The sequence below is a fragment of the Poecilia formosa genome, unplaced genomic scaffold (genome assembly GCF_000485575.1).
Source record: "Poecilia formosa unplaced genomic scaffold, Poecilia_formosa-5.1.2 Scaffold220, whole genome shotgun sequence".
In the NCBI taxonomy this organism is placed as follows: Eukaryota; Metazoa; Chordata; class Actinopteri; order Cyprinodontiformes; family Poeciliidae; genus Poecilia; species Poecilia formosa.
Genome location: NW_006800159.1, coordinates 677,374 through 703,885, shown reverse-complemented (window position 1 = coordinate 703,885; position 26,512 = coordinate 677,374). Strand labels below are relative to the sequence as shown.

At 41.3% G+C, this 26,512-nt stretch overlaps 2 protein-coding genes across 4 annotated transcripts in view; one reads left to right on the top strand and one right to left on the bottom strand.

Annotated features, from left to right (window-relative positions):
- The window catches only part of rgs9a (regulator of G protein signaling 9a), a 17,455-nt gene extending 3,474 nt beyond the window's left edge, over positions 1 to 13,981 (top strand). Inside the window, exons 3-18 of the mRNA XM_007568304.2 lie at positions 1,796 to 1,846; positions 3,572 to 3,678; positions 4,755 to 4,806; positions 5,568 to 5,626; positions 5,946 to 6,022; positions 6,916 to 6,997; positions 7,915 to 7,977; positions 9,312 to 9,341; positions 9,480 to 9,541; positions 9,843 to 9,956; positions 10,055 to 10,170; positions 10,723 to 10,810; positions 11,283 to 11,421; positions 11,644 to 11,726; positions 12,148 to 13,311; positions 13,378 to 13,981. Coding sequence (XP_007568366.1) covers positions 1,796 to 1,846; positions 3,572 to 3,678; positions 4,755 to 4,806; positions 5,568 to 5,626; positions 5,946 to 6,022; positions 6,916 to 6,997; positions 7,915 to 7,977; positions 9,312 to 9,341; positions 9,480 to 9,541; positions 9,843 to 9,956; positions 10,055 to 10,170; positions 10,723 to 10,810; positions 11,283 to 11,421; positions 11,644 to 11,726; positions 12,148 to 12,304 — 1,280 coding nt within the window. The 3' untranslated portion in view covers positions 12,305 to 13,311; positions 13,378 to 13,981. The remainder of the gene's footprint in view (positions 1 to 1,795; positions 1,847 to 3,571; positions 3,679 to 4,754; positions 4,807 to 5,567; positions 5,627 to 5,945; positions 6,023 to 6,915; positions 6,998 to 7,914; positions 7,978 to 9,311; positions 9,342 to 9,479; positions 9,542 to 9,842; positions 9,957 to 10,054; positions 10,171 to 10,722; positions 10,811 to 11,282; positions 11,422 to 11,643; positions 11,727 to 12,147; positions 13,312 to 13,377) is intronic.
- Positions 13,982 to 14,445: 464 nt separating this feature from the next.
- cog1 (component of oligomeric golgi complex 1) lies at positions 14,446 to 26,117 on the bottom strand. 3 transcript variants are annotated; one of them, XM_007568302.2, is made up of 16 exons: positions 25,733 to 26,117; positions 25,352 to 25,611; positions 23,847 to 24,028; positions 22,863 to 23,039; positions 22,071 to 22,227; positions 21,747 to 21,957; positions 21,259 to 21,628; positions 20,062 to 20,492; positions 19,078 to 19,224; positions 18,835 to 18,996; positions 18,102 to 18,226; positions 17,589 to 17,697; positions 17,345 to 17,454; positions 16,462 to 16,543; positions 16,270 to 16,295; positions 14,585 to 14,658 (listed from the first exon to the last, which is right to left on the bottom strand). In XM_007568302.2, the coding sequence occupies exons 1-15, from the start codon at positions 26,039 to 26,041 to the stop codon at positions 16,287 to 16,289; spliced, it is 2,841 nt and encodes a 946-aa protein (XP_007568364.1). In that variant the 5' UTR covers positions 26,042 to 26,117; the 3' UTR covers positions 14,585 to 14,658; positions 16,270 to 16,286. The 3 variants fall into 3 exon arrangements, with proteins under 3 accessions (XP_007568363.1, XP_016535256.1, XP_007568364.1); XM_007568301.2 differs by lacking the exon at positions 16,270 to 16,295 and having other exon boundaries at positions 14,446 to 14,658; XM_016679770.1 differs by lacking the exon at positions 16,270 to 16,295 and having other exon boundaries at positions 14,446 to 14,658; positions 25,352 to 25,605.
- Positions 26,118 to 26,512: the final 395 nt, after the last annotated feature.

Here is a 26,512-nt window from a genome sequence, read left to right as displayed (position 1 = left end):
ATCCATCCATCCATCCATCCATCCATCCATCCATGTTCTGGTTCTGCTGGAAGTTTCTTCCTGTTAAGGGGGAATTCTCAGCAGGTTTTTAAATTCAATTTGAATAATGAACTGAACTTGATTTTATGGTTGACCAGTTTGGATAGTTGTTGTTACTTGATGTAGTTTGTATGGCTGGTTTAGAAAGATTTTTTTTCTGTCTCAAGACAGCATTGGTAGTGAATTATTGCTAAAATAATAAATAATATTGAATCAAATTATATTCTAAATCACTAACATCAGTTTGTGGATGACAAGAGAAAATTATTCTTTCAAGTGCCTTTCAAGACTGGGATATGTTGGTCTGAACAGGTGAGTTTTACAGAGAGATTTTAAAATGTGCAGGAACGATGTGGTCCGGAGATCCAGTGGCAGATTGTTCTAGAGTTTGGGAGCAGAGCACCTGAAAGTCCTGAGACCCACAGTGGAGCCGTGTTGAGAGAAGGTGTAGACAGAAGAGAGTCAAAAGAGGAACAAATGAGATGAGATGGTATGTAGACATGAAGGAGATGAGGAGGGCTGAGGTTGTGGAGGTAAATATCCTTTAAGGAGTCAAGATGGGGAGCAGGGTGGAGTAAAGATGCAATATATCTGGGGGAGACGTAGAGCTGGATGTCATTCATGTAGTAATAGAAATTAATACCATATTTTTTTGACACCGCTGCATTATTTATTCTGAATTTATTCTAAAACTTTGGACAGAAATATGAGGTTGGAAATTGGTCTGAAATCATAAAAATCAGTGGTGGCTAAGCCAGGTTTCTGAAAAATTGGTGTAATTATTGCTGTTTTAAATAGGACAGAGACAGAGCAAGAGGTGAGGGAAGAATGGATATGTCAGCAACAAGAGTGAGGGGAGACAAAGTTTGACCTGTCTTTGTAGACAGGGGTCCAGTGGACGTATGGATGATGAAAGATATTTCACTGATAGACAGCAGACTGGAAATATTACATGAGGGAGAAGAAGGTGCAGAGAATTTTAAGTAATATTTGCAACCATTTGTGTCTCTAAGGATGAGACATTTGCGGGTGAATGTTTTCAATTTCAGACACAAGAAAGTTCATAGATTTATTGCAGACATTAGTGGAATATAAGAGGCCAAAGGTGTCAGGGAACCAGAGAATACTACGGAGAGCAGAGAGCATGAATTTCCACAAGCAGACTGGATGATGGGCGGATTAACAGATTCTACAAGGTATTTTGAATAATGCAAAAATTACAGATTGTGTGAAGACACCGACAGGCTGTCTCAGTGCCTAAGCTGCTGACAGAGGCTAAATAAAGCAGCTGATAAGTGGATGAGATTTGAAAGGTGCTTTACAAGTCAAAGTAGCTTTCCAACCGAGTCTAAGATTGAGTTACACCTGCAGGCACATAAATCTTCAGCCAGGTGTAAAATGTGTGCGAAGGAATGAAACGGTCTGCCAGGAGATTGGATGGATTTTTATGTATCATCATTTTCAATATGTATATTTTTAAACATTACAGAAATCTGATGTTTTCAACAACACTTGAGCTTTTCTAGCTGCAGAGCATCAAGAGCATCATTCAGGAGGGGAAACTGTGACACAAACGTATTTACCTTAACATCGCACAAGGAAATCAAAAACTAAGAAGTGTTTGATTCTATGACACCATCAAAAACCTTTGTAAAAAAAACAAAAAGCAGCCAATTTGTCACAATCATAAACACTGGGTACTGACAGGAGGCCATGATTGGTTGACTGTGCTCATATTTTCTATTTCTCCAAACAGGTGCTAACATAACTGCTTGGATTTGCAACAAGATGAAGACTTCAACAGAAGGTAGTTATTGGGAATGTCAAAATGTGTTTCTTTTCTCACAATGGCACAGTTGTTTTTTTATTTATTTATTTTTCCCAAAAGAGTCCCTGTGATTCTAGAATAAAGAATATGTATCTGCTGCTACTGTTGCAAAGATTTGCAGAACTGCTCAAACTCTGTTCTATGACTAATGATGCAATGATGTCTTCTACAAAGAAAATACACATGTAGGATAACCAGGTTTATCAGCGTTTTTCAAAGGTGCAGTTAAAAACAACACAACACAAAGTTTACATAATACTCTGATAGAATGAGTTTCCACTTCTTGCATGAACAAAACAAGAGCTGTGTCTGCAGTTTTGGCATAAACTCAAACTTGTTAGATTTCACCAGGACAACCCCTTGTCCCTGATCCTGTCTGCAGGGACAGAAAGTGTACATTTGGTTTGGGAAGCTCAGAGTATCAGTGAGGTTATGGTTCTCCATTGGAAAATGATGGACACTTCACTTTCGGTTGAGAGTCAATGTCTGTTTCAAGCACAAGAGTTGAAGTATGGAGGCATCTTGTTCATGAGTGATGGACAGATTGGGGCTTTGTCTGCAGTCAAGTCTGGTTGTTGGTGAAGAGGAAGCTGAGCGACACAGCAAAACTCTTGATTTACTGGTTTGTCTTCATACCAACCCTCATCAATGGTCATGAGGTAGAGATCATGATAAGAAAAAATAGGATCCTAGAGACAATGAGCCAAAATGAACTTCCTCCAGAGGGTGACTGGACTCAGCCTTACAGATTGGACAAGCAGCCCTTCCATCCAGGGGAGGTGGAGGGTAGAGCTGCTGCTCCTCCGTATCACAAATAGTCAACTGAGATGGTCCAGGGATCTGATCAGGTTGCCTACTGGATGCCCCCCTTTGGAGCTTTTCTGGGTACTTCCAACTGAGAGGAAACCCCAGAGAAGACCCGACATTTGTTAGAATAACTGGAGACTGTCATTAAAGAACAGCTGAGGAAGAGCGAGGAGCACACTGAGGGAAAGTTATGACTGAGACAACAAAGTCCATATAAAAAGAAGGGAAGAAATCATCTCCAAACAGAACATGGATCTATTAATAACAACTAAATAACAATAAATGTCATAGTTGTAGTTAAGGCAAAAAGCAATTCTTGTTCTAGTAATAATGTTTGATTATTTTAAAAGAAATAGAAATTAGTATTGTTACACTATAAATTTCCCAAAGGCTGTTTTGTAGAGCTGCAAAAATTATTTTTTTTAATCTTTTTTCTTGTCTCCACAGATCCTCCTTTTGACCTGAATTAACTTACAGTATGAATGCTATATATTGTTTCCAGATTGTTTAACAGTGTGATAGAATCAGTCTGACTTTGATCTAATCAGGAAGGGCATTGTGCACCTGCTGTCTGTCTCCATTTTCTCTGTCCTATCTTTAAAAAGAAACTCTTTGTTTGCATCACATGAACATGTGTTTGTAGTGAAAAGTTTCAGGGAAGAATATGAACACAATCAAGTATTAACGTCTCCTAAAGTCGTCCGTGCATTATTTCACATCAAACATAATGAATCTGGAAATAGTTCTATTTGTCATTTATTCAGTTTGACAGTTTTCAGAGGGTTTTTTTCTCAGAAAAATAAGATATTCTTGAATCTCAGAAAACAACTAATATGACATATAACTGATTGCTCTCTGATTAGCTTCTCTTTCTGCTTCCCTCTTTGAACTCTCCAGAAGCGCAGGTCTTTGGCACCATGTTGGTGGCCTATGGCTACATTTACCCCCTGCAGAACCACAGGAAGCTGGTGATGTGTAACGACAGCAGCCTCTACCGCTTCCAGGTACAGACAAATCACTGCTGCTTCTCTGAGACTGATGCCTTCAAGCCATTTCTGTTTCACTAGATTCAATGACATTACATTTTTAGCTGCTGGGGGTCACTTTCACACAATATTGTGTCAACTAAACTAAGCCCTTTGAAAAACTTGTTCCCCTCCTTGCCTGTGGTGGCGCTATTTCTTGAGACCTTTGGTTCTGTGGATCCACTAACTCCTGAAGGAGGAAGTTTGAAGGCAGCTCCATGGTCCCTATAAGGTTCAACACACTCAGTGGACTGGCAGCCAGTACCGGAGTACTGTCACCCTCCAGGTCTATGTTGCTGCTTGTGTCCACTGCGCCCTCTAGTGGATACCTGGAGGATCCAGAATGGAAGACACACACACACACACACCCCCCCCCCCCACACACACACACACACACACACCTCACATCCCTCACACTAGCACCAGGGTGCCCAAAGTTGGTCCTGGAGGGCCGGCATCCTGCATGTTTTAGTTTTCCCCCTGGTGGTAGTAACAACCTCGTCAGGATGTCAATGTTCTCCTTAAGTTTTCTACCAATCCATCATTTGATCCAGGTGCGTTAAACCAGGGAGAGAACTAAAACATGCAGGATGTCGGCCCTCCAGGACCAACTTTAGACACCACTGCACTAGCACTTAGCTTCATCCTCCTTCAAAATGTTGAACTTTGATAAAATACATTCTGATCGTTCACATTCCGATAACACATTTGTTTAATCGGAAACAAAATGTTTGTGTGTTCATTTCACATGATTCCTGTAAATGAGTTTGTCAGATGACAGCAAAGTGGGACATGACACATGACAGAATTAAAGTATCACATTCTGTATTTATTTATTTTAAATTATTCTATTTCTCCATATTAGTAGAAAGATTCAGATAATTAAGACTTTTTCTGCTAGCAAATTATAAAATCATGATTTTTAAAATGACTTTTATTTACTTGGAGGAAACCACACCACTCCTTAAAACATCAGAGCCATGCACTGTGGTAGGAAGTTGGTAATCGCTTTATTGTATATTCAAAGCCGTTAATACCAATGTTGACCTTTTCAGACCCCTTACTTCTGGCCATCACAGCAATGGGTTCCAGAGGACTCTGATTATGGTAGGTGAAGTGTTTCAATGAGAAGTGTTGCTACCCAGAATAGTGATGATGGATGTTGTGTGTCCCTGATGAGCCTGGATAAACTAAACAGTTAGCGTTAGTTAAAGGGATAGTTCAGATAGTTCAGTTAATATTTTTAAAGCGAGGTTGTGTTTAAAGGTTATCAGCTGGTTTTGATTTCCCTGCAGTAAGAAACAGTCCTGTCTTTTGTTATTATGTGATGTTTGAGGTTTTTTATTTTTTATTTTCAAATTTATTTCTTGAGATTTCTGGAATCATCATTGCCATTTAGGTCTTGCCATATTTAGTTCATTTCTCTGTGTTCATCATTGTTGATGGTGTCTCACCACATCAGTTCATTGCTTTGTGTTTAGTTGATCTGTTCTTCTCTGTGTGTGTTGGTTTATTCTCCTATATCAGTGTCAGGCAGTTTAGCATTTTCATTTTCAGATCCATCTGTGAGTAAGATGAGCCTCATCTGGGTTCATTGTGTTAATTATTCGCTTTCCCTCCTCAGTTCCCCTGGTTCCCGTATCCTTGATCACAGGTTGCTTGACCTCCCCTGTGTTTAAGCTCCCTGAACACACTGTTCCTCTGGTCTCCATGTCATGCTAACCTTTTTTAAGTTGAAAGTTCTGTTTGCCAATTAAAGTTAAGTTCAGCTAAGTAGTGAGTATAGCACAGTTAAACAACATGACAGTTCAAAGTTCTTTAAATGATGAAAACATAACACAGCCTCATGTTTTTCACTTTTTTTCCAGCCATTTATCTGGCAAAGAGGAACATCCGTAAGAAAGGCATGCTGGAACCCTATGAGCAGGTACCTGTGCTGTGTGGGCCACACCATGATTTTGATAACACACACATCTAGAAGGGCCATGACACAGGGGCGATGCTAACGATAAGTCTCTGTTAGTCATTAGCATCTTGGGGCTTGTTCCCATCATTAAATTGAGCTGTCCAAAATGTTACCTTCCCCCAAACCTAATCTGCTTCCCAATGATTCCATGTCTCAAACTGAGTAGATTACAGCATAGATGTGTTTTCAGGATGTTAAGTCTGTTGTGTTTTTTCTCTATAATAGATGCATCATGAGACTCACCTGGTCCACACTGTCACCCTGTTTGTCTTTTAAACAGGTAGATTACAACCACCTCCATGAGTGGCTGAACCACAAGTGGGACTTTATTGTAATGCAAGCCACTGAGCAGTACAAGTAAGTGACCTGGGTATGCCTTCATACATGCTTTTAGAAAACAGTCACACATACACAGACACACCACCCAGTTCTGATGGCCATGGCCTTCAGATCTTTGTATTCTGGAGCTGACATGTTTCTGGAGCCACCCAGAACACAAACTGCTCTATAAAGCACTGAGCTACCTTTAAGAATATGGTAAACCACTGAAATAACCATTTCAAAAAGCGTGTTAGAATGAGAAAAACTACACAGACTTAGTCTAAGAATGCTTTATGATGACTAAGGTTTCACTGCTTTCACCTTGCTCAGTGAAAAGGCACTTATTTCATCACTGTCTCTTTAAAGATAAGCGATGCTTAGGTACCTTTGCCTAGTTCAGCAAACAACATCACTCATTAGTGCCTTGGTGAAGTAATCAGACAGTATTTCATATCATACACTAACAAAGTTTTTTTCATTCCTCTTTACAATTATGTGTGACTTTAGATTGGCTCTGATTGGCTGTTTTTGACCACGGCTGATGCATTTCTGCAGATGGCTGTAGGATCACAGATGATCTGTCTCATCTTATATTGCCACCACAAAGTGACAGTTTTGACAAAAAAACAAAAAAAAACAAACAAAAAAAAAAACACTGTTTATAAAAGTTACATACTAATGCTTTAAGAATAGTCCTGACATTAATATGCTCACATCACTGAAACCTGTGGTGTGAACATACATGTGAAAGACAAGCATGGTAAACATCTGTCTTCAGAATGTGAGCATCTTCACCGTTTTCAAGTTTTTAACAACATCTGTTATTAAGCTGAACATGAATAGACATGTATGTGCCTCCTTGCTTGCTGTTTTTTGTGTTTCATTTCTTTGGAGCTCTTCTATGTTTCCTTTGTTTCTGTGTTTTCCAGGGCTGGTAGAGACAGGAACAAGGCAGACCGAGTGGTCTTTGACTGCCAGGAGAGGGCCTTTTGGATCGTGAACAGGCCTCCGGTCAGTTTGTCTCATTCTCTCTGTATGTTTGGAAAAACATCAGTCATAACTTTACAGCCACTCAGTGATGGTTCATGTGTAACAATAATAGCTTCTGAGAAACATCAAGGACCAGTCCATTCTCTAATATTGATTTATCTGGACTGATAGATGGATATAAAGCTGTGTCCAAAAAATCCTCATAAATGTGTTTTCAGAAGTGTAAAATTTAACTGAAATATTCATGTTAATCATGTTAATCAGATCATAAAGGATATCTAATGTAAGTTAGATTTTTCATTAACTTGTATTAATCACACCTTACCATACATACAATACTATACCATACAGCACATATCACACCATCAATCCACACAGTGCAATCTATGAATAGACATTTTATCAATGTCCTTCTAATGTTAAAAAAATCATTGAACATTTTTATGCTTTTGTCTCTTTACAAAGATAAGAAAGGTTTAAAAAAAAAAAACCTCAAAATGTGTTGGAAAGAGTTTCTCCTCATGTAGAACGCTGCAGCTGTGTTTTGATTTAAAATGCAGGATTTTGAACTAGTTTGGTAAATGGATTTCACCCCCAGAAAATCCCTTCAACAAAGGGAGGCTAAAACTCCATTAGATTAAGAACAACACTTGGTCTGATGGAGGGACTTCCTCCCATAATGCATCCTGAGTCCACTTTGCAAGCTGGTGGTTGGAAGCCATTAGTGGTTAGCATGAGTCGGCATGAAAATCCAGACTGAACTGCATACAGCCTCACACAGAGCCCTCACCACTTCAGCTTTTACACTTCTAAAGTGCAGATCACAAACTGCTTGGTGATTTTTATGTCACCTGTCAGAGGTCAGAATGTTATGGCTGACTGGTTCATATAATCCCAGACTAAATAATTATATTCTCTATATGTTTTTGCTTGTCCAGCGCCGGACTCACAGTGCTTTGGACGTTGGCCCAGAAAGGCTTATTAATCCCAATGTAGAAGAGGTAACAGGTCAGTACACACACACACACACACACACACACACGCACACACACACACACACGCACACACACACACACACACACACAAACACGCACGCACGCACGCACGCACAAACACACGCACGCACACAAACACATCTCATCCTGTGTCTTTGTGTTTGAAGCAGAAATATCACGTCTAAAACTGACTATAATGAAACATTTTTACTAATCTCTTTTTCTTGTTGATTTGTTTGTTCTTCTTTCAAACAGATCATCTTAATATGAAGAGATGAAGGTGTAAAGTTTGACTGTATTCACTCTGTGCGGTCCAAAGGTCTCAAAGTGCATCCAAAACTGTTCTGTTTCTGTCAACATCTCAGCACAATTTCAGATCATCTCTGATGAGATTAGAGATCAGTGACAAAAACACTGAAAACAAATGTTGAAAATGAAAGACAATTTTAAATTCAAATACATTTGTCAGAACAAATGTATTTGAAACCAACTTTAATCTTAGACTTTTGGACGTCACTGTGTGCACATGATGTGGTGCCGTGCTCTGTTTAGCTCCTGAAGACATTAAAGCTGTAAAAAGTTATCAACAACTTTATGATCAAGTATTAGTTAGAATTAGAAAGACAGTGGTGTAGTTCTAGTTCCAGAAACAACCTTTTCTACAGGTTTCAGATTTTTGTAGTTCCACAGTGTAAATATCATCACCCAGTTCTGCTGTTCAGAGCATTATGTGTTGTGTTCAGGTTTAGAGCTGTCTGCTTGTGTTGTTCTGTAAATGGGGCCAAGCTTGTGTCACATATTCCTCCATATTAACCAAAAACTTTAACATATTTCATTGGGTTATTACATGACAGATAAACATAAAGTGGAGAATAATTATGAAAGGCGCATGTTTTTATTACAAATAAAAATCTGAAAAGTGTAATGTGTATTTGGCCTTCCTGAGTCGATACTTTGTAGAACCAGGTTTAGTTTCAGATCCGTTCCACTGAAGGATCGGATCAGACCTGCTGTGGGTTTATGGTTTCTGTCAAGTCATATTTGATCTATTCTGTTTCTGTTCATTCAGAAGTTTATTTAGGAGTACCACACTAAAGGGGGATAGATACAACCTTTTCTACAGGTTTCAGATTTTTGTTTCTATAATATTTTCAAAACCATGTTTCATTTCTATTTGTGTTGTAACTCTGTAGTACTTTGTGTTGGTTTGTCAGTAATTCTATTAAAGTACTGAAGGAAGATGTTGCAACATGACAGAAACGAAAATCTGAGGGGATTTTAATACTTTTCCATTCTATTTCAAAATGTTCCATAATGATCTTTATCTTCCTTCCTTCCAGAAAATCACCTTTGACCAATACAGACGGGTCGTAAGTTAAAGCACCTAACATGTTTTAATAACTAGGCTCATTAGTTTATTTAGCAATATGGTGTAGAAAATCATTGAAATCACTGAGATTTTATTTTCTCCAATGTAATAAATAACATTTTGTGTTCATATTTTTTAGAACATTTTCTACCAGCAAGCCATCATGAGATCCAAGGTCAAATCTAGTGTTTCACTGGGAGCGTAAGTTCTTCTGGTTCTGTTTTATTAGAAACTTGGCAGGTAGAAAGAGAGTATTCAGAAAATAAAAATCTGCAAATCATCCAATTAACTGATTATTCATAAGGATAATTGAGAGATTAATCAATTAATTGTCAGAATGATCAATGACTAAAATAATTATTTCTAGCTCCAATTATAGTGTTTGTTTCCCTTTGATTTAAAACACCAGATATTTGCAGGTGTTTATGAATTTTTGCAGCAGTGTGAAATAGGTTGAGTTGCTGTTGGTGGTGAAGGTCAAACTGTGCTGACATTCCTGCAGGTTGGTCAAATACATCACCTCCTACAAAAACCATGATGCTTTCCTGGCTCCTTGTCTACCCAGCAACCCGTGGGAAACGGACCACGATGCGTACTGGACTCTTAACATGAGAAGGTAAACACGACTAGAAAACAAAACAAAAAACCCATCTGGACTGGTAAGTAGTTAACAGGATGCTTGCTGTAATCACAAGGCCGACTGTTTGCTCCCAGAGTCGATGTTCCCACTAAAATGCGAGTGGAGCGCTGGTCCTTCAGCTTGTTTGAGCTCCTGACTGACCTGAGAGGCCGAGACGATTTTAAGATCTTCCTGAAGAAGGAGTTCAGTGGTACGATGCTGCAGCTTTATGTATCTTCAGCTCTGCATGTGTGTTAGGGCTGAAATGATTAATCAGATTAATCATAACAAATTGATTATTGAAATAATCCTCAACTGGTTTAGTAATCGATTAATCCTTTCCTAAAGGCCATTTGCTGAAAGAACACGTAGTGCACTGTAATACATTTGAGCCGCATTTAGTTATCTTGAATCTTCTATTCTTTAAGTCAAATTAATTTAGCAAGTTTTAGGTTTTGATCCTAAATGTGAGTTTATGAAAGATAAACTTACAGTAGTAAGTTGTGTTAACTTTTTATTCATTTTGTAAAACCTCTAAGAGTTGAATAAACTAGAGTTTTTAGGTTAGTGCTTAAAAAAAATCCTGAAAGAATAAAAAGACAGGAGTGGGAACTATTTCCCAGAGTGCTTAGGGGCACGTTTTTGTATTCTGTGTAAGGTGGAAGTGTGTTACGTTGATGTGACACTTGTGTGTTATTAAGGCAAATGCTAGTTTTAATGTGATGTTTAAAAATATTTATTATCTGTTTGTTCTGTACTCCAGGGGAGAACCTGGCCTTCTGGGAAGCAGCTGAGGAACTGAAGTGGGGCACAGCCTCCTCCATGTCAGCCAAGGCCGAGTCCATCTTCAAGTAAGCCCAAAAACATGCCATCTATGTCCACATAGTTGATTTCAATCACTTTTTTTTTTACTTTTATCTTTATTATTTATGCATGTTTGAGAAATCCTTGAATCTCCCATGACAACCATTCAGAGGAACCTCAGTATTTGCTCATATATATCCACACAGCTCCACCTCAGAACTGCTTCTGATGATGAGCTGAAGAAAAAGTGAAAGAAAAAGTAATGGTATCTTAAAGAGACGGAGTCCAGTTTGAGGTCAAATTTCTTTTAAGTCATAATTGATATAATTTGATACATACAGCATTTTTACAGAACTGAAGATAACATAGCTATTTGATTGTTCTATAAATGGGACTATGTGCTGGGAAACACATAGTACTGCCTTTTTACCTGTGTTATAACTCTGTGCATTTATTTGCCTATGTAGGTGTGATGATTCTGAGCTGGTGTCATCATGAATCATGTGTTCATGCTAACAGGACCTTCCTGGCACCGGGCGCCCCCCGTTGGATCAACATTGATGGCAGGACGATGGGCCTGACGGTGAAGGGCCTGGAGCATCCGCACCGCTACGTCCTGGAGGCGGCTCAGACACACGTCTTCATGCTCATGAAAAAGGTCAGGCACTTTAAGATCTTCTGCTAATGTTGACGGATATTCTTCACTTGGACAGTTTCAGTCAGACCAATACAATGGCATTCAGATAATTATATTAATATTGCATATACAGTGAAGGGACGGCATCCACTGTGTTAAATCAGAAACTTCAAATCCGTGGCACTGACGTTTAGGTTGTGTTTGAAATAACAGTTTTTTATTTATATTTTTTATTTTGTACAGGACACATTCTTCCGTTACCTCAAGTCGCCAACGTATAAGGAGATCCAGAAGAAGGCGCTGAGCCCTGAAGCCCATAACTTCAGGTGTGTAAGATTTCAGTAAAGTCAATTGCAACAGAACTGTCAGGATCCTGGGCTGTTTGAGTTGTTTTGGGTTTGTTTATTACTCTGTGTTCATTTGTCTTTGATTAGCTCAGCCTTGTTTTGGGCTTTAGTTCAGTCCTTCTTAGTGATTCAGGTTATGTTTATTTCTTGTGTCTAGTTATTATGTCTTAATTATGCTCCTTTCATAGCCCCACATGTGCTCTCTCTCTCCCCTCACACCTGTAATCATTCAGCCAATCAGTCTTTTGTTTCTTGTTCAGTAATCAGGTTTCCCAGTATTTACACGACCCTTTCTCAGTCACTCCTGCCTTTTTTCTGCCGTTTCATTTAGCTGGACTGATATGAGGGCAAAAAAAGTTTGCAGACCCCCGTCTCACTTGTGTTTGCATTCCCGCTGCAGTCCAGCTCAGCTGGAGGAGAACGCTCGGAACCGGAGCGCCGGCATCCATCCCATCATCCTGTGGCAGCAAGAGGAGGAGGAGAAGGCCAAGGCCGCAGCCGCCTCCGCTCCAGTCGACGTCAAGGCGGTGATGAGCAAAATAGACAGAAAGAAGTAGAGACAGTAGACGCATGTCTGATGTTGTGAATGCAAATTTAATTTTATATAAAAGGGACTCTCTTGGATTATAAAATATGACTTAGTAAATGTTACACATCCACACATTGTGTTGAATCTGAATATAGATTGCAGGTCTGAGCTTTGAGTAAATTTGTCAGAACTTTATCATCATTTCTCCTCCAGCTTCTTCATGCAGCATACAGTAAGGACTAGAAGAAACAATATGTTGTGCATGATTACAGCCATAAGCTTGATTGTGTTTATGTCACAGAATAAGACATGTCTATGACTTTGTCTTATTCTGTGGGGAAGAGAAACGAGACATGAGTTTCAGTTTTTTCTAATAGAAAATAGAAAATCTGAAAAGTGTACCATGAGTCAGAACTGTGCAGGGCTTCTGGGTAATGTATTTTCTGGTTTTGAACATTGACAGCCGGACTGACTTTCTTCCTTTCAAAACAACTCAAACTGAGTCCGATTGGAAGAAGAACATCTATGAACATCAGCTTTCCAACCTCTATTACAGTCCAACCTATAGTAGAAAAATTTTGCATGAATAAATTTAATTTCATTTCAAATTTCATAAAATCTTAAGAGGAAATCTGGAACTAAAGTATAAATCTTACCATGCTGGTAATCATCTGCCCACCTTTAACATTTACAAGACAAGCAGAAACTTTCTTTCCTGGACTACTGAAGTCAATCCAAGTACAGAGACTTAAAATTCAACTACATCCATTCAAAATGCATTCTATGACCTTCATCCTTTATAAGGCAATACAGTCAAATGCAGTTTGAAAATCCAAATAAAGTGATCCATGTAAGGAAGCCTAATAGCATCAAAACAATGACTTTACAGCAGTTTGTGATGTTGAACATGTAGTCTCCTGGACGCTGGTTATTCTCTAAAAAACCTCTGAGGTCACAAACAGAACAGCTCAAGGAAATGTAACCAGTCACGCTTTGGTCTCTAGAATCTAAAACAAATCCACGTTGAAGCTTCAGGTCATAATATGACAAACATGGGAAAGTTTGTGGGGATGAAATAATCACTGTAGAAGCAGAAAAAAGACATTTCAAGTCATAAATATAAAATACTGCTCACTATTTCATGCTGTAGATTAGTTATTATTGTTATTCACTGTGATTTTTGACATGAAGTGATGGAATCAGTTCATGACTTTTAGTAGATTACACAAATGATCAACTGTAATAACATATTGTTGCTGCAATATGTTCATAACATTTATTCTGTAAACACAGATGTCCACATCACTGGACTGTGTAGCTAATATGTATAACAGCACATTAGTGGATTTACATGTAAAACGTCTGTCCTGTTAGCTACAAACTTGTACATTATATAACCTGGAGAATGCTGTAAATGTAATAAACTGCAGCGGTAGAAGAGCTGTCTGAAAGTGTCTAACAGACTGAGGGTTTTCTCTCCAACTCTGCAATGACTGGAATCAAAGAACCCTCAATCAAAGTCGCTCTGTCCTCACTCCTGCTGTGGTTGTTCCCAAGTTTCTGGTCGTTTCACTCAGCTTTCCACTCTGACCTGGTCCAAAGGCGTACTTAGTTTTCACAGCTTTCCCACTTTGGCTTTCTCTAACCTGCTCTTGAGGTTAGGTTTAAATAATGTTAGAATTCAATAAACAGCATTCTGAACTGAAAGAGGGTGTACTTTCTTTCCTCATATTCCTTCAGTAGTGCAGTCAGCTTTTTGAACTAGGGGTGCACCGATTACCGATCCTTAAAAAGCCTGATCTGATGATTCCAATTTTGGGCAATACTGATTTTTTTGTCTGAAATGTTGATAAATATAGTACGATATTCGTTGACTTGGCAGTTAGGTGACTATTGGAAACTGTGAACCTGCAGACATGACCTGGTGGGCGGGTCAGTCAGTCAGACTCTCTCAGGGCAGAACAACAGAAGACAGTAGGCGATTTTTAGACGTTTGCTGACGTAGATGAGATTGGTGGATAAGATCAGTTTCACATGTAAGCATCGGCCGATCACTGATCTCCCAAAATGGAGGGAATCAGGGTCGATTTATTGCTGCAACTGTAGTTTGAACATCAGAAGCAGGTTTTTGATTGAATAAAGTGAATGAAATCACACAGAAGGCAGACGTCAGAAGACAACATTTTGTTTACTATACAGTGTTTTTACAAAATCTACGAGGCAAACAGAAAAACCAACACAGGGTTACTTGGCCATGCCAGACAGCCAGCTGAGCTTGAACAGAGAGGGCGCCGTTGAGTCCTCGTCCTGATCGGCCAGCTGCCTGAAGAGACTGCCCGGCCGGAAAACATCGTCACTTCCTGCTGCAGAGGACTGAGGAGCCTGCAGAGGGAGGACAGAGGGGCCGTCATGCTTGGGGGAGAGCTTCTTCTGAAGTCTGTTTATTGTTAATGTTCAATGAAACCAGAACACGCCAGGCAGTTAGTGACTCCAGGTTAATATTAGATCTGATCAGTGAGTCTATTCCTCCATGTGGGAAGGAAAACCTTCAAGCAAAGCATTCAAACAAGGTGATGCTTCTGTAGCTTCATAGAGCAGAACCAGGTAAAACAAGCCAGAGATGAGCCAAAACATTATGACCACTCATATATGATCAGGATGTAAGTCTTGATTGTTTAAAACTGAGCGTGAACTTGGGCCTTGTACACATGTAGCTGGGTCTTTATAAAAAGAAACACTTCATCACAATGTTTTAAAAAATAAAATTGTTCACATCGGGATAGGTTTCAGGAATATTTTTATCCACACGAACCTGCTCAGCCCACCCCGATGATTTAAAGGGGCAGTAATATGTGTTTATGTGTTTATGTAATGTGTTTTTCAGACACATGGTGCCATTTTATAACACAATCAAGTTACTGTGCGACCTTCAGTTGTTATAGAAATGCTATTAATATCAAATATGACAAACAAAATTTGACCTTGTAATTGAACACATTGAAATTGGGCCTCTGTCTCTTTAAAAACTCCTGCTCCTTCTGGAACTACACCTTCAGGAAGTCATCACAACAAGGCTCCTCTATTAACCCTTTAACAGCGTTTCACTGAGAAGTAGCTCATATAAAGATGTGCAGTTTCACCAGGTGTTTGCTAATTGCTGCTGGCTAGTCTGAAGGACCTGAGTGAGGGAGTTTAAATGGAGGGCTGCTCTGTGAAGAGGAAGCTCTAAAACCTGGAGACTTCTGTTCGAAGGAGGAGCTGCGCCTCAAAGGTGGGGCTAGGTCCATCCAGGCATTTTGCTGAATGGTTGCCATGGAGATTAAAGGATTTCTCAAACATAAAATGGAAGAATCAAAGCAACCCTCCAGGTATGTTTTTGATGAGGGAATAATATTATAACATGATGTAAAGCTCAAAAAAAGTACATAATGTTTCCCCTTTAAGCATGCCAAGCCCATAGGGGGCAGTGTAGCTCGAAACTAAAACCTGTGTCAGCCAATTAGATTGCTTCAATCTAATTGGATGCTTCATGACTTCCTGTTAGGAATTAAATATGGCACCAGGAGGTTCATTTGAGTGTACAGATATAAAGGTTGAGCAACTTTCATTTTTAGTGATATTAACCTGAGATTTTGCGTGGGTGAAGGATCAAAGCACAAAAAAGTTTATTCATTTTCCCAGATAGTCGGCCTTAGTTTAGGAAATGGAGCCCAGTTCTCATGGCTCTGCTTGGTGTGGCCATAAAAAGCAGATGGTCAAAACATTTTTTGATTGACCCAAGAAAAATTATTGATGAGTCAGATAATGATGATCCCTGACTTAAAGCGGTACAAAGATTGGATCGGCTCGTTCAAACAGTCTTCTTAATATTTCCAACATAGACCAGGATGAAAATACAAAGAAGTGATGAAGAGCACCCACACTGCCACTGTTCCAACTAAATCAAAGCACAACCAAAACACACCCAGACAGAAACAACTCTGATAAACTTGCCTGAAGGCTTCAGAATCTCAGAATCTCTGGGAGGAGAGAGAGTGTGACAAAAAACGCTTTACGCAGATGGAACAAAAAAAAAAAAAAAGAACATCACTCTGTGGCTGTCAGTAAATGAAAATGTCCTCTCTCAGAACACACTCGGACCCAGAACAGCTTCAGCACCCCGACCCCTGCGGCTCCAGAACTTACCAGGTTCTGAGACTTGTCCGATCCCCTGGAGGAGGATGTGGGTTTGTGAGCATTTGACATGCTGAGAGGTAGTAACCCGAACCTGCAACAGACAGGACCTGCTGATCAGACATAGACCACAGGAACCAGACAGACACTGACTATCATGCAGTGATCATGTAACACCTGACAGGTGAAGTCATCAGCTCTGATAGACTCAATATTCTAGGTCAGTTTTCATATTTAAAAGAGCAGTATAATACGTTTTCCAGTCATATATTCTGATTTCATAGCACAATTAAGTAACTATGTCACCTTCAGTTGTTATAAAAATGACAATTTTAAGTTATATCTCAAATATAATGTAAAAAAAAAATGTTACTTCCTAATTTATCGCCTTGAAATTGAAGAGCCTCTGTCTCTAAAAACATCTGCTCTTTCTGAAACTCTGCCTTCAGGAAGCCATCACAACAACGTTTTTACCAGCGTTGGTCTGAGAAGTAGCTCCTATAATGAACTCAGCAGATTCTCAGTTCCACCAGGTGTTTGCTAATTGCTGCTGGCTAGTCTGAAGGAGCTGAGTGGAGGAGTTGTGGTGGAGGGCTGCTCTGTGAGGCAAAAGCTCAGAAGTTAGGAAACTAGGTCCACTCAGGTATTTTTCCACACCTGAATGGTTACCATGGAGATTGAAAGATTTCTCAGACATGCATGAAAGAATCAAGGCAATGCTCCAGGTATGTTTATGAAGCGGCAATAACATTATAACATGATGTAAAGCACAAAAAGTAGATTTTACAATATATTGCCCCTTTAAAGAAAACTGAGAATCATCAGACGTTGACTGGTCAACGTCTGATGGAGAACAAAACATTTCACTTCCTGTTTACTGACGTTCGTGTCTGACCTGATCTGACTGCTGGCCAGTGGCAGAATGTTGTAAGGTTCCTGGGAGTTGACAGTGCTGCTCCGCGGTGCAAACTGCTTCTCCGAACCAGTCAGGAGGCCGAGCAGCACCTGGAACACGCAAACACATGACAGCTACTGGAACATGTGAACAACAGCCTCTTCTCATGAGTGTTGCACACACACGTCTCAGACATCAGGATGCTTCATGACTGTGTCGTTCTATGTGCATGGCAACAACATACCGAGGTCCTCTGGGACAGACGGTTGAGATTGGCGTTCAGCGGAGGTGTAAACACATCCAGGTCAAAGGGGTCAATGAAGCTTTCCAGCCAATCACATATCTTGTGGAATCTGGAAAATAGACAGGACACAATGTTTAAATAGGAAAAAAAAAACAATTAAATGTGGTTTAAGTTTGATTTGTTGGACTGAACATAAAAACATTCCAGTCAGTTAAATGGAGTGTCTTTTCTCTTCTTGTCACTGTGCAGCACATCATGCGATCCGACGATGTTTTAATACTTCAGTTCTTTCAGAATCAGACTTCTCTCTAAAAGCAGAACTTGGAACCACATCGTTTTAAAGCTTTGATTTTGTGCGTTTCTCCATGTTTAGCTTTGAAAACAGTCCCATATGGACACACTCTGATTTTTTCAAGCTTTTTATATTTCTACACGTTTGAAATGTTTGAAGTGAATCCAGTCTTGAGCTAGTAGCTAGCTAGCTACCAAAACCCCGCTCCAGGGCAGACCTACCTCGGGTCCTGCTGGGATCTGGAGGTCTTGCCCTCCTCCACTCTGCTGCCCAGTGTGGTGTTAAGGTAACGAAGGTCGAACAACAACTGCAAGGCTCGGTTCTGAGTTATGGGGAGGACGCCCTCCTAACGAAAGGGAGAAGAGAGAAATTCAGAGAAGAAGAATTTGTGTCTCACAAATTACTTACTAACTCACCATTTTTGTTGTAATTTGAGGGCCAAATTACAACAAATGGAAGACTTATTAAATAATTGTTTGAATGTGTTGCTATTTTTAAAAAATTGGAAATAAACACATGAAATTGTCTTCACTTGCTGTTTGAAGCAGCAAGTGTCTCCCTAATCCCACCCACTGAGTTTGATGGGTCAGGTTGACAGCTTAACTTAATTTACGATGTGCTTCAGCACAAGAATGTAAAATAATTGATTAAATCATGAAATAATTATATCTTGTTTTTAAAATAATACCAATACTTTTAATGGAGCCACAATATTAATTCTATATTTAATAAGTTATTTTTGTAGTGATTTCCAATTTTGACCTGAACCTTCAAAGCCACATAAAGACCGTTACAAAGTCGGCCTTCTGTCACCTGAAGAACATTTCCAGGTTTAAAGGACTAATGCTAAGGCAAGATCTAGAGAAACTGTCTTGTTGATGAAGTGTGCTACAGAATTAACTTGACTTGAACGTTTAGCAGAAAATCAACTCTGTCAAAACATGTGTTCCTCACCGCGTCCCGCCGCTGGTCTGCCAGGACATCGTAGCGATGCAGAACTTGACCAAGACAGGACTGAAGCAGCTCCTGTAGGGTGGGCCGGGGAAGAGCATGACCTCCGACCCTGTTCACCTCCACGCACAGCTGGAACAGCAAAGACTGCACAAACCAGGACGCCTGACAGAACACAAGACTCAGAGTCCGTCACGTGAAACGGCAGCAAATCAGAGAACCTACTTCCTGTGACATCATTCTGACCTGAACCGGAAGGCGGATCTTGGACGTGATGCTGTTCCCTGATTCAGACTCTTCCTGGATTTCCAGATCCTCCCAGTTTGTTGTGGAGCTCAGAACCGCACCAGCAGACTCTGCCAGCAACGCGGTGCCAAACGTCTCCATCAGCCCCTGTCAAACCAAGGCCGCGATGAGCAACACATCAGCACAGCACTGAGGCTGAACCTGTCCACACATAGCCAGATATCTGGGAAACAGAATATTTTGATACGATTTCATCTTTCATGCACATTTAGTGTCCATTTAATAGCACTAAAAATGATCAACAATGAAACCTCCAACCAAGACTTTGTGAATTCTCCTTTTTCGCGTTTGTGTGGGGACGTTGAAACCTGAGATTTAGAAGTAAGCGCACGAAGGTCTGCAACAAATAATGCGGCGTGACGTCACATATGTGACCAGTGTTACTGGTTGGCCAGTAGCAATGGTCACATAGTGGAGGAGAAATGGCTACTATCAGAAAGCTGATGATTTTTACATTGTTTCTGATGTTAGATCCAATTCACTGAGTTGCCAAGTACAGAGCTGATTGGAGGTCAGCTGTTTTATCCATCTTTCCCAATATGGACACACTGGCTTTAACACGACTCCCAGTCAACATCATCTTGTGTTTTATTAACTTTATATTCTAACACTGTATTTAAAATTAGTTCAGTCTCTCTCTCTGTTCACACAAATGAATTTCCTACTATGTTTAATTTCTCGCAGAAAGTCGCAGTTAATTTGAAGGATTGTGATTGGCTGACATAGGTTTATGTTTTCCCTACACTGCCCTCTATGGGTTTGGCCTGTTTAAAACAATGTAATTCAGCAGGTAGGTGTGGATGACCACGTTTCTTAAACCGATCAGATTATTTCATAAAACTGATTATCAGCGCTACGTCGCTTTATAAAGACCCGGCTATGTGTGGACTCAGCCTGAGACTTTATGTTCTGACGGGTTCTGACTTCGGAGAGGGTGGAGCTCCAGATGCGGTAAGCGTCCATGCTGCAGCCAAGAAGCTCCTCCTTCAGCTCCGCCCACTTGGCCTGCGCTGGGCTGACCTCTGGGGCAGCCTTGGGTTTGCCCAGCTTTTTTCCCTGCCTGGGGGTCCCCTTGGCTGAGGCTTCCCCGGGTCCCCGACTGCCCAGGATGCAGTGCTTCAGGCTGGGACAGAGCTCGCCCATGGACTGGCACAGCCTGGCCATAAACAGGACGGAGCTGAGGCGGGTCGGGGCGGAGCCCAGCTCGGAGCGGACCGATAACAGGATGTGGCGAACGCAAGCCACGCAGCCTTCGCGCAGAGCTTCCTCCACCGCTGCCGAGTCCGTGTAGCGGTTAAACGAAGAGGAGTCCAGGGGCCCGCTGGAAGTCGGCGCAGCCAGGATGGAGTCGGATCCTGCCGAGAGCAGAAAAGCACATGGAGGTCAGCAGACCTCACCTACAGCAAGCTGCATCATTCAGACAGTTTGTTGCAGCTTCTGTGGTTTACAGAGATCAGAGATCAGGAGTCTGGAAAGTTTTCACACCTTGGAAACATGTTCACATTATATCACATTTATTTTATTTGACACAGGAGTATGGAAATGTGAAGTGAAATGAGTAAGATGCATGAGTTAACACATTTTGTGTTTTTGTGCCAAAAACTGAAGACTGGTTTTCAGCCCCTGGACTGTCCAACCAGGCATTTCTTTATGACTTTAATATTGCAATGATTATTGTAGAGTTATACAGCTGTGCTCATAAGTTTACATACCCCTGTAGGACTTTTTATTTTTTTTTAGCCATTTGTGGGAAAATATGAACAAAAACACAAATGGTCAGTGGTTGGGAGAAGTCATTTATTGTCAAATAAATGTGTTTATTCTTTTAAAATCATAATGAGAACAGAAACTACCCAGAGCCTCATCCAGTAACACCACCAAACACTCCAGGCTGTCAATGTTAATAGGGGCAATACACAGTATAGGGACTATGTAAAGTTTTGATCAGGTACATCTGAGTAGTTTCTGTTATTATTATAATTTAAAAAGAGTAAACAAAGTTACAATAAAAGGCTTCATGATTAACCATGAGTGAAAACAATGTGTGTTATCATTTATATTCTTTGGAAATGAGGAAAAAAATAATTCTGATAGCGTATGTAAGCTATGAATCAGGGATACCTGTATCCTGTGATGGGAGGTAGTGCTGGAGGTCGTCCAGTCTGGCTCTTAGCTTTGCGTCCAAAGAGGAGCAGAAGTTCTGAACGCAGGGCGTCAGGGCCTGCGTTTTCATGGCCAGTCCGCTTCTCTGCTGCTGCTGCTGCTGGCCCCGCTGGGCCACACTGACCCAGGCCGCGTCGCTCAGCAGGTCCCCCTGAGACTCTGACCACAGGAAGGACGCCACATCCGCCTCGTACTGAGCACTGCGACCGGAGAGCGGGTTGCTGCCGGCGGCGGCCTGGACCGGTTGGCCCTCCAGGTCCCTCACGGCCGAGGTCAGCAGCTGCACCGAGCTTGTTGCGATGGCCTCCGTTTCCTCTTTGGTGATGGTCTTGGGGGTGAAAAAAAGGAAAAAAAATGTAAAGTTTGATCTTACATCGCCAGGACATAATAGGTGGGTAAACAACACAGAAGATTCCAAATATCCTTGAATTTAGAGGAGAACCCACCTGGAGGCGGTGAAGGAAGAGCTGCTGCAGGAAGTCCTCCCACACAGCCAGGGGGCGCCCCAGCAGCTGCTGACATACGTTACCCCAGTGCTGACTGATGGAGTCTGTGGTCAGAAGATCCCACACGGCGTCTCTAATGGCTGCCAGAGCCTTGAGGCTCTTCACGTAGACCAGGAGGGTCCCAACGCCCTGACAGATGTCCTGCTTGCAGCTGAGAACAGAAAAGTTGCAGGAGAAGAACTGATTACCAAACTAACCACATAAAAGCCCCAGGGGAACACAGAGGAGTTTGCTTTTGTGAGGAGACAGAAAGGCAGTCCTCACGTATTGATCCACTGCTGCAGCGTGTCCCGGAGCTGCTCCGCCTGGATGGGCTGAGCCAGGGTTCGGAGAGTGGGTTGAAACTCCGTGATGGATGGAGGCAGATACCTGAACCAGCTGCCTGTACTCCACTCCTGCTGCAACACCTTTCTGCCTTTACCTGGCAACACATGAAACCAGGATATCACCTTGATCAATGAGCAACAACTCCTACGCACACTGAACGGTCCACACGAAGGTAGAAACACGGAACAGGGGGAACAATCAAGTTCAACGGAACAACAGTTTTCATCTAATTGGAACCAACAGAACCAAAGACAGAGAAGTAGAGCAGAGAGAGTCTGGCTGTATCTGTGAGGAGGCAGAAAGCCTGGTTACAACGACTGGCTGGACGTATGGGGTTATGTTGAGCTACATCACAATCACATTGCATCTTTTGAATAGCATCTGGAAACTGTAAATACTACATAGCGGAAGCACTGCCTTAAGTACTGAAGAGATAAAAAGACAGACATCAGTGTGTTGAATTTCTGGCTAAACTAATTAAAATGCAGAATAAAGGCCTTTAAATTTGATATTTGAAGTTATCTTGAAAATAACATTAAAATCTCGATTCGTCTCGTTCTTGTGAACTCAGTATCGTGTCTCGTCTTGTCTCATTAGCTTTGAGTATCATAACACCCCTAATCACAAGTCCTATCATGACTTCCGTGTATCTTGCACCGGGCACAGGAACACATTTAGAGGTGGAGTTGAACTTAAGCAGATCCTACAGACGGTGGCTGTTTGTCCTACCTGTGGGAGTGCAGGAGGTTACATTCTCCAAGGTGGAGAAGAGCATGCCACAGCTGAGGGCGCCCTCTGCTGGCCTGGGAGCCCCCTCAGCAGGCATGTAGAAGACGGCGTAGGCCTGGAAGAGCGTGGTGATGAGCAGCTCCACCAGGCTGCACACCTGGGCCTTGATCCCTGCGCCTGGAGGATAAAAACACGCCACGAGTTGGTTCATTCTCAAAACAATGACAGAAAACCAGCAATTTATCTGAATGTACGCCCACAAGCTGCTGGTGTCTGTGGTCAGAGTGTTTCAGCTCTGCAGTCAGGCTGTTCGGTTAACATGACCCTTGACCTCCACCTGTCCAAGCAAATGACTCCCTCCACTCATCTACAAAAGTATTTGAGGGTAAGAGGATGGTGTTCTTATCCTGCCATTATGACAGACTATTAATGACTTATTGTCATTAATAAATCATTAATAGTGTAATTATATCAACCACCTGCTGCTATAGTAACCAGGGTTATTATAGTTAAAGAAAATGAACAAAATAACAAAAATTGGAACTGAGAAAACATTTTTGCTAACCAAAATAAAAAAAACGTTAATGAATTGGGAAAAACTATAACTATGCTATGTGTTATTAAAACTAATATATGAATACATAAACACAATACAATACTTTGATCTTTCTGAATTCCGTATTTAAAAAATAGCTAAAGTATCAAAAAATAGAAGTAGCACTAAAACTAGTAAAAACTAAACTAAATCATATTTAACTAATAAAACTAATAAAAAGTAACACACCAAAAACCAATTATAACAAACTGAAAACCTAATAAAACTCAACTATAATGAAAAACCCAAAACTATCAGAACCCTTCATTAGCCTGTAACCTACCATGGCTTCTGGTTCTGTTGGTTCTGTTTAACAGATAATGTAGCCATGCCTGGGTTGGACTATCAGTACCTCTGAATGTGACTACGATTCACCGAAGGAACAGTACCGTGCTGTGGCTGGTTCAGCAGCTGGTGGATGGAGGCCTTCCTGGCCAACAGGAAGTCAGCCAGAGCCTGGCGTGGTGAGCTGTCTTCCAGCAGCATGGTGGAGACCAGGGCCTCAGCGATAGCCTGGTCCGACACAGCACGGCCACGCAGCAGAGACCTGCTGTCCAGGAGGATGGTCGACCTGGAGGGAGACGGCGTTTAGAGGCGGAGCCAGACATCTGCTGCCAGCAGGAATCTGACCAGTGATTGGCCGATAGGTAACTCAAAAAATCTGATCACTGAACACAACACATTTCAGTGCTATCATGTTATTTTTCTTAACAACCCAGAACAAGAATCAAACATGGAGAACCAACATTTTGCTTTATACTGAGCAAATCTAAAACTCAACCCAGAACAACTGGAACTAGCATTTAGTTTTATACTTACTACTAGTATCAAACATGGAGAAACAAACTTAAGATCCAGAGAAACCCTTATGAGTTTATAAATTATGGACTTATTCTTGTTAAACATGAGGAAGAAATATTTAGTTTTGTACTTTTACCTTTTTGTCTTTCTTTTGGTTTTATTGTATTTCCTTCTAATTCATGTAAAGCACTCTGACCTGCCTTGTGGCTGAAAATTCGCTATATAGTAAAATTGCATTACATTGTGCTAATCATAACAATCTTCAGTGAGGAAGTTGTTCCTGAAGGACAGAGACTCAAAGTCAGCTGTTTTCAGTGTCAGATGCAAGGATCTACATTCCCTAGGGGTCAATCCATTATCTATATAGCATCTTATATTAGCTGATGCTAGTATAAGATGCTAAAAGTAGTGATAATTCGTAACTTCTTTGTTTTTATGCTGATGCTACACATTGCTGCAATTTTCTCTTTTTACAAGACCTGGCACAACCTTGTCATAATAACAAATTTTGTTAGACAATAACTTGCTTCACTAATTATTGTGATTTACAATAATATTGTTTTCTTTTTGTTTTTCTTGGCTCTAGTGGCCTTTATTTCACAGTAGGCTGAGAGGAAACAGGTTACGAGAGAGGGGGAAGACATGCAGCAGAGGTCATCGGGTCGGGACTCTGACCTGTGACAGGCGCCTTGAGGACTGAGGCCTCCTATTGTTGTTTTGAAATTATTTACCGGTAATATATTGATAATAGTATCTTAATGCAAGTTTTCTCTCTCAAAGTCCAATACATTTTAATTATGCAAAGAACACAACACTGGAATTGGAAGATATTTTAAATATCCAAAATAAAATGCGACGACGAAAGTCAATAAATAAAATGGAAATGAAAACCACGCACAACCGAAGCCATGAATAAAATGGGTCATGAAGTCTCTGTAAAGAAAACTGGCCTTCAAAAATAGAAAGGAAATGATCAAGCTCATTTTAATTTATCATGCGATTAATTGATTATTGTGGCAGGCTTAACCTGGAGATTAGCAATCTCTACCACAACACTTCCAAATGCAGGTTGACCTTTTGACCCTCCTTGTACCTGAAGTGTCCAGTGGTGGCGACCTGGCGGACCAGGATGGGGAAGCGGGCCAGCACGGGGCTGTAGAGCCCGCCTGGTGCGGCCTCCAGCTGCAGCAGGCTGTGCAGGTGGCAGCAGAGCAGGTAGAGCTGGGTGGCCTGCAGGTACTGGGCCGCCTCCATGGCGCTCCAGATGCGCTCTGGGATCTCCAGGAGGAGCTTGATCTGGGAGGCCATGGTGTAGAACTTCTCCTGCCACTGCCTCTGGTTCTGGTTCTGGTTCTGCAGCAGGACACAAAGAAACATGATGCTGATGATGATGAAGAGTTTCTCCATCACCTGAAACTCTTCATGTTGTGACCGGATTGCTTCAGGGTCTGCTTTGAGTTTGGGTCACCGGTACCTCCAGTCTGCTGCCTCCCGCGCCGTTCCTGCCCTGCTTCAGTGTGTGGCAGTACCGCTGCATGTCCTGGATGGACTCCACCACGCTTTCCGAGCACTCCCGCATCTCTCCGATGGTGTCGGCGGCGTCGATCAGATCCCGGTACCGCTCCCCGACCATCTGCCTCAGCTCCTCCTTCTTCTGCTCGATCTCCCCGCGGACCCTGCGTTCAACCCGGCGGATCTCCTCGGTGCTATAGCGCTCAAAGAGAGCCGCCGGGTCCTTGATCTCCGAGATCCGCAGGGCCAGCACGGGGTCCCCAGCCATCATTCCCCACCGACAAGTTCAGCTGGTGACGGAAAACCAACCCGGAAACAGGTGGAGAGCTACTTCCTGCTTCCACGTAGCAAATGTTGGTGACGTCATATGTGTTTTGCACGTTCATTGGTCAACAAAATTGTCTGTCAGAGAAGATTTCCGTTCAGGACTCATCCCGCCCACCGCATCCAAAGATAAATAAGAACCTACCAGGAACGTTTAGAAAGAAAATATTACAGAGTTGATATTTGGTTGGATCATTTTCAAGCCTTTTTAAGAATATAATTTATATAAAAGGTTCAGGCCACATAAATGCAATCAGTTCGGTCTCTTATTATTATTATTATTATTATTATTATTATTATTATTATTATTATTATTATTATTATTATTATTATTATTATCACATTATAGAATGTCTCTTAGAGGTGCAAAAAACAGCAACGTTGATAGAAAAAAGAAACAGAACGGGACTCTAAAAAC

Coding starts and splice junctions, on each gene's coding strand:
- cog1 (XM_007568301.2), bottom strand. CDS start 26,041: ATGATGGCTGGGGACCCCGTGCTGGCCCTGCGGATCTCGGAGATCAAG. Junction 20,493..21,258: donor CCTCCCATCACAGGATACAG/GTATCCCTGATT, acceptor TGCTCTCGGCAG/GATCCGACTCCATCCTGGCT. Junction 16,544..17,344: donor CTGGCCAGCAGTCAGATCAG/GTCAGACACGAA, acceptor TGTCTGTTGCAG/GTTCGGGTTACTACCTCTCA.